This window comes from Ciconia boyciana, chromosome 30 (genome assembly GCF_034638445.1).
Source record: "Ciconia boyciana chromosome 30, ASM3463844v1, whole genome shotgun sequence".
Lineage (NCBI taxonomy): Eukaryota > Metazoa > Chordata > Aves > Ciconiiformes > Ciconiidae > Ciconia > Ciconia boyciana.
The window spans coordinates 300666-307974 of record NC_132963.1 but is presented as its reverse complement, the minus strand read 5'-3'; the positions used below and the strand labels follow the sequence as shown (position 1 = coordinate 307974).

Here is a 7309-nt window from a genome sequence, read left to right as displayed (position 1 = left end):
TCAGCAGCGCTGACTCACAGGCAAGAGAGAGGGAGTGCCCGCTGAGGCAGCGAGGGGCAGCCCCGAGTGCCACCAGGGCTGCTCATCCATGTGGCAGCTTGGATCCTGAATCCCTTCTGCCTACTGGGGCTGGGCCCCAAGCTCCAGAGATATAAGAGACAGGGAGTAGAGACAAATGATTACCTTTTGGTTTAGCTATGCAAAGAGCCTGCTTCCTTATGTACAGTAGGTTTACCAGCCAGAAAAAAAAAGGTTTGAAGGTTAAGAAGAAGTTGGATGAATAATATTATTTAATTGGAGTTAATATTATCACAGGTTTAACAAACAAATACAAAATAAAGAAACAGAAGAACAAAAGATAGGCTGGATTTCAGGCTGAGTTCCTGGGAGTTGTGTGAGGGTGGTGGGCACCTTATTAATGCTGGAATGATGTGTCTTCATATAGTTTCCTCAGGGCATCCTTGAGCTCCTTGCTCCTCATGCTGTAAATGAGGGGGGTCACTGCTGCAGGCACCACCGAGTACAGAACTGCCATGACCAGGTCGAGAGTTGGGGAGGAGATGTAGGGGGGCTTCAGATAGGCAACCATGGTACTGCTGATAAACAGGGAGACCACGGCCCGGTGGAAAAGGCTTTGTGCCACCCTTGCTCAGAGGGGATCCTCAGCGCAGCCCTGAAGATCTGCACGTAGGACAGCACGATGAAAACAAAGCATGCCAAAGTAAAAGAGGCATTAACCACGAGGAGTCCAACTTCCCTGAGGTAGGAGCGTGAGCAGGAGAGCTTGAGGATCAGGGGGATTTCACAGAAGAACTGGTCCAGGGCATAGCCTTGGCAGAGTGGTATGGAAAATGTCTTGGCAGTGTGCAGCAGAGCACAGAGAAACCCACTGCCCCAGGCAGCTGCTGCCACGTTGGCACAATCTCTGCTGCCCAGGAGGGTCCCGTAGTGCAGGGATTTGCAGATGGCAACGTAGCGGTCATAGGACATGACAGTGAGAATAGAATACTCTGCTGCAATCAGGAAGACAAACAGAAAGACCTGTGCAGCACATCCCAGGTAGGAAATGGCCCTGGTGTCCCAGAGAGAATTGGCCGTGACTTTAGGGAGAGTGGTGGGGATGTAACCCAGGTCGAGGAGGGAGAGGTTGAGGAGGAAGAAGTACATGGGCGTGTGGAGGCGGTGCTCACAGGCTACGGCAGTGATGATGAGGCCGTTGCCCAGGAGGGCAGCCACATAGATGCCCAGGAAGAGCCAGAAGTGCCAGAGCTGCAGCTTCTGCGTCTCTACAAATGCCAGGAGGACGAACTCGGTGATGGAGCTGCTGTTGGTCATTTGCTTCCTCTATGCACGGGGACCTGTCCAAGGAGGAAAAGGCAGCAAAGAGTTAGGACAGACAACTCTGAGCAAAACCTATCCCATTTCTCACAGAAACCCCCCACATGACCTCTCCTTCCAGAAGGACCTTTGTGCAGCTCCCTGGCATGAGCTCTGTTCTTTGCTGGCTGAGGGTGCAATGGGGAGCAGGGGACTCTGCTGTGGGCTCTGGAGGAGTCAGTCCTGCTGACAGCACCCCTGGTGCACCCCTGGTACTGGGGGTACACCCTGGTGACAGCACCCTGGTGCACCCCCAGGCAGATAGGAACCAGGAGTGATCTCTCTTTAAATCCACTCATGATATCAAAGAGAGTTCAGCATTGTCCCTCCCAGTTCACCCAACTGCAGAGGAGAGCTGTGGGGGTTTGGTTTTGTTTATTTTGTTCCTGTCCCCTGTCCCACCTGAGGAGTGTTTGTTGAAGGCAGACGTCCTTGGCATTCCTGCTACACTACCAGCGTATCCTGAGAGCCCTGGCAGGCAACGGGACAGACCCTTGGTGCAAAGGGAGGAGAGACGGTCTGTCCATCAGTCGTGCTCTCAGCTGCCCTTGGCTCACACCTCTCTGAGCTGGAGGATGATCATGCTCAGCTCTTCCCCTGAAAGGGAATGTAATAGTGCTCAGAAGAGAGGAATCTAGTTTCAAAATGCAGATGACCTCCACGCTCCCCTCCCCAGGGAAGAGCTGTGAGCTTCTGGATGCCTTGAAGATGGGGTGTCCTTAACAGAGAGCCAGCTTTATCCCCACCCTACAGACTGCATTGCCCAGAGACACACAGGTTAGAAGGGGGCTTGGGCACCTTGCTCCCATGGACACAGCTGCATGGCAGGACCTGCAGGGTCAGTTGCTGAGCTGCTGCTCAAGCCCCCACCCCAGAGAGCCTGAAAACAGGAGCAGCCGCAGCAGGGCCAGGTGGAGAAACAAGGAGAAATGCCCCAAGGCTTCTGCCAAGTGAGGCAAGGCCAGGGAGGGACAGATGGGCGCTCGGGAGAGTCTCCTCTGCTGCAGCTCTGGCTGCAGAGGAGGCAGCGGTGGCCCTGGAGCCAAGAGCCTTGAGGGCAGAAGCTCTGCTGGGTGGGAGAGGAGACTGAGAGGGCTTGTTTAGAACAACCGTGCTAAAACTGTATTTGGAAAATAAATGTGGTAAAACTTCCACTGCCTCACAGAAGTGACTGCAGGAAAAACAGAGAAACTTCCAGAAGTGCTCTCAGCCCTGCTCGCAGAAGGTGGAGGGATTAGCTACACTTTAGACCAACCTGGTGAAGTCTCTTGTCCATCTCTTTGTCAAACTGGCAACCTCATGACATTTTACTTTTCAAGATGCTACTGTTACAAAACCATGAGCACGTCCTTTTCGATACCGTTAAACCAGCAGATGGGATCTTCCTGAATAGCACCTTTACTGTTAAGTGGATCTCAAATGCCATCCACCTGATTTGCGTTTATCTCAAAGGCAGCCTTGACCTCTCCTAAGTCAATTTTCCTCAATTATGATAGTGCATACAGTTCATCAATTCTTTGCAAAATAACTTTGGAATACAAATCACGTCACAGCATATTTCAATATGGTAAATAATTCAACACTGTGTAACTTAGCTATCTAATAAATAACACACAGAGCAGAAGCAGTCAAAATGAGAATCTTCCAGGTGACTGCCTGCTCTTTGGGCAATTTCCAGAACAAGTGTTCAGGTCACTTGCCTTAAATCTCTTCACAACTGATCCACAACAGATCTCTTCTTTATACTTAGTGTCCCGTAAAGATACAACCATATCCATAACCCTTAGAAATGACATGTAACGTCAGTGAAGAATCTGAGCCATTTACAGTTCCTGTGAACCACTTATTTTTCTTTCTTTCAAGCCATGACAGGAGTCTGTATCATCCTCAGAACAAAACCAGTGACACCTTGGTTTCACTGAAATGCAGGCAAACCTCCCACGGACTTCAAAGCCTCAACTTGATTTTTACCACCGGCCTTTGATTCCCGGCTTGTGTCTCATAAAAATAAATTATCCTCACACCCTCATAGACAGAGGACTAAAATAGAGCACTATTTTGCTTTCAGACATGTGACATGGACTGCTGGATGGTTTTGGAAGTGAATGGCGATTTGGAAGCACAGTGTGGTAGCTTGAATTACTGTGGCACATAATAAACAGAGGATGAGTTTAGAGAGGAGCGTGCCAGCCTTACAAAGTGTTCATGGATCTGCTATCATACTGTTGATGTCCCATGAACTCAGTACAGGCAATGAGTCCAATGCATTCAAAGCTGCTGTTGCTCAGTGCAGCTAGTGGATTTGCTGGGCATTACATGTGGTTACTTCTGACTATCAGCTGCCGAAAGAGACAAGTAAATACGTGCTGCACCTCCTGACTGAGACCTTATGGCCCTATCTCCTCCCAGTTCTAGCTCACAGCACCAGTAAAAATGCTGGTCTTCTCGTTATGCAGAAAGAAATAAATACCTGTCCTGTCATCTACCTCTTCCGATAGTTGTGGGCATCTACGAGGAGGCAAAACAGGGGTGCCTGAGCTTGTTGACCCAAAATATGCCCATCTTCATTATGAGTAAGTCCCTGCTAACAGAGGTACCAGCTATTCCCTCTGCTGTTTGGGGCACCTGAATCCTTGAAGAGAGCAGTGATGGCAGATGACGTGAGTGTCACAACTGGAAAGAATGGGTGCATCGATGCCGGATTGCTGGAAAAGGTCTTGTGTGGCTGGTGTGAGCCAGGCCAGCAGCTGCACCCAGCGGCTCTCCCCACTCAGAGTGGAGAGCTGAACCACTTGCGTACAATCCCACACTGCCGCTGCCCCACACTGGCCAGAGGATGCTGCCCAGGGCCCCAGGATGGTGATGTTTGGGCCAGAGGTGCTGTGAAGGAAACCACCCTGGAAAGCCAGGAATAGCTGCAGGGTACACACAGGGGGAGTGGGAAAGGGACGCAGTGCCCCTGGGGAGACAGCTCCATCACCCAGGCTGATCTAAGCCCCGCTCCTGCAAGACTCCCCTGCCACCAGGCTTTCCCAAAGCAAAGCAACATCCCTGGTGTCAGGCTGCTCCCCCACGACTTCCCCCGCCTCTGGGCTCCAGCTTGTCCCCACGGGAGCAAGGGAGACCCAGGCGTGCGGGGTGCCCCAGGACCTGCTCCCTCCTGGTCCCCCCAGCACTGCCCTCCTCTGTGGGCTCTGCCTGCTGCCAGGGCTGGTGGGAGCCCAGGCGTCCAGGCTGCTTTAGCCCCCCCAGACTCCCACTGAGCGGGCACTCTCGGGAACCATCAGTCTTGCTGAATGGGCTCCTTGTACCACGGGCCCTGCGCAAACAAAGCTTATCAGAAATGCTGCGGGGACAAACATCCCTCCTCTTGCCAGGGGAGCTCCATTCCCACAATTAGCTCCGAGTGGCTGCCTGGAGACAAGTGCCTGCTTCATCGTGTGCCTCTGGATGGCCACATCATGCTCAGCGACAGCGCTGGCCAGGGCCGAGGATGAGGGCATTGAAGGGACACTGTGTGGGGACAAGGGCCTTTGGTGAGCTGTGGCCAAGTCCCAGCCAGGGACGGGCCTGGAGCCAGAGCCTTGTTGGGCACGGGGTCACTGGGACCCACCATCTGGGGGCAGCTCTGCAGAGTGGGACCCAGGTTGTGTGGGAGGGCACGGTGGCCCCAGGCAGTGGCAGGGTGAGGGCCAGGGCAGGGGATATTCCCCTCTGTTCTCTGCTCTGGGGAGGCCGTGGCTGGGGACTGGACCAGTTGGGGGCCTGCAGTGCAAGGGAAATGGGGTGGGCTGTAGCTGGGCACTGCAACCACCCCAGCACTTCCCCCAAGCCGAGCCCTTGTCTCCCTGTGCCCAGCATTCACCAGTGCTCCCCAGTGACTGAAGAACCCCATCACCCGGCCGTCCACATTGCCCATGCCCCGAGTTGTCCTCCCACCTCCCAGTATTCCCTCATCCCAGGGGCCCTGGTGCCCCAAGAAGAGGGGTCAGTCCCAGCCCCCCATTTACCCAAGGGGCTGGAGAGGGCTCAGAGACCATTCTGCTTAGAGACCCCTGGTTTGAGTTTGGCATCATCTCTGGGGGGGTCCTGGAGTGCTGGGAGGTGAGGAACACTGGGAGATGGGGGGATCTGGCTTTGTGGCGCCCTTGGAGGACGGTTTCATGTTGGAGCATTGGGGGCATCATCGTAGGGTGTCCGGCTGTCAGGGGCGCACTGTCTGTTCCCCCTTGCCACCTGCAGATGCCTGGGTCCTTATCCGTGCAGCTGCCCCATGCAGGAAGCTGGAGTGATGCCGGGGAAGGTGGCTGGATCAGTGCTGGAGGCAGGGCAGATGACTCTGTGCCGGGGCTGGGCTTGTTGCCAGGGCTGGTGTCTCCGCCAAGCCTGGCTTTGCCCTGGGGGCTCTTGGGGCAGGGAGGGGCAAGGAGGAGTCCTGGGAGGGATAAATTTGCCCCTCACCTTCTCCAGCTTCACCCAGGACTTACCACACCGCAGAGGAAGATGAAGGTCGCAGTGCTCAGCATGGCCCTGCTCTTCACCATCCTGCTGTGCACCCCGGAAGATGCTCAGGTGAGTCTCCAATGCCACGGGGAGGGGCTCAAGGCTGGCGATGGGTCTTGGTTGCAGGACATCAGCTCTCCTGCAGAATGAAATCATACTGGTGAGCACAAAACCCTTGACTTGGCCTCTCCTTTTCCCAAGCAAGGAGCTCCTCCAGGCACCGCTGCACCTCCAGCCCCAGGCAATGCAGCTTTCTCTCTCCCACAATTCCATCTGTTCGTCCCTTCCCCCACAACTAAACATCTAGTGCCCGGAGCCCGGGTTCCTCAGTGAGTGGTCGGACCTGTCCCCTGCCTGGGAGGGTCCACTGCAAACTCCTGTGAGGGCCCCCACTGGTTTCTTGTCTTGGTGCCCCCACATCCCTCCCTTTTGGGCCTCCCCATCCCATCCTTTTGGTCCCCTCAGACATCTCCTCCCCGGGATCTCCTCTGTGTCCTAGCTACAGGCCCCAAACGCCCTCCCTTTGGTCACTCCCAATGCCTTTCTTTCAGTCTTTCCCCTCAGTCCTTTGCCTTTCATCCTGTCCACTGCTGTAATGTCCCCAGATCCCATTCCTTGAACCCCCGACTGCCAAACACTCTCCCACTCCCCTTGTTTTGGTCCTCTGCAGTCCTCTTCCTCCTGCCCCCACCAACCACCTCACTTGAAGTCCCTGTATCCCCTCCACTTGGATTCCTTTACCCCTCCCTTGCATCCCACGCAGTCCTGTCCATTCAACGCCCCCAGCCCAGTTCCTTGGGCTCCACTAATTCACCCCACTGCCCTGTCTTTCGGTCTCCCCCTCTCCCATCCCCTTTGGAGTCCCCGAATTCCCCACACTACCCTTCTCTCCATCCCCACCCCTGGCCCCTGCATGAACAGGTATCCCAGGTGAAACTTGGAGGAACAGGCCTGGGGGAAGCAGAAGGGCTTTTCCCCCTCAGACCACGGGGAAGCCGTGGGACTGGGGGGACTGGGGACACCTGTGCCCCACCCACAGCCCCACCAAGGTCCAATCCAGACCACCCCTTTGCTCTTCTTCCCTAGGCATTCTTGGAAGCAAGTGGAAGTAACAGCCTGGAGGTAAGTAGTGGGGTGGACTTGGAGGGCATCCAGTCTGGGGAATGGGAGGGCAATTTGGTCCTCCCATCCCTTTCTGGGACCGGGGACATCCCAGTGACCAGTGAGGTCTTATGGTCTCTCTACAGTTGGGTTACGATCTGACGGAGACGGATCTGACGCCTGAGGTGGGTACCACGAGTTCTGCTGGCCCCAGACCCTCCCCTCCCATGGCCACGACACTCCAGGGTATCCTAGTATATGTCCCCGTACACCCCTCTGCAACCCCAGAGAACACCCCTGCACCCCAGTGTTTTGCCAGCAAGGCCCC

The 7309-nt window shown here is 55.0% G+C and overlaps 1 protein-coding gene across 8 annotated transcripts in view; it reads right to left on the bottom strand.

Annotated features, from left to right (window-relative positions):
• Nucleotides 1–278: 278 nt before the first annotated feature.
• The window catches only part of LOC140645002 (olfactory receptor 14J1-like), a 31745-nt gene continuing 24714 nt past the window's right edge, over nucleotides 279–7309 (bottom strand). For 5 of the 8 annotated variants that reach the window (XM_072848204.1, XM_072848199.1, XM_072848201.1 and 2 more), the window contains 3 exons: nucleotides 5865–6019; nucleotides 1780–1974; nucleotides 279–1358 (listed from right to left, as the gene is read on the bottom strand). In XM_072848204.1, the coding sequence (XP_072704305.1) occupies nucleotides 574–1335 (762 nt within the window). In that variant the 5' untranslated portion in view covers nucleotides 1336–1358; nucleotides 1780–1974; nucleotides 5865–6019 and the 3' untranslated portion in view covers nucleotides 279–573. The remainder of the gene's footprint in view (nucleotides 1359–1779; nucleotides 1975–5864; nucleotides 6020–7309) is intronic. The other 3 variants (XM_072848203.1, XM_072848206.1, XM_072848200.1) reach the window with 2 other exon arrangements.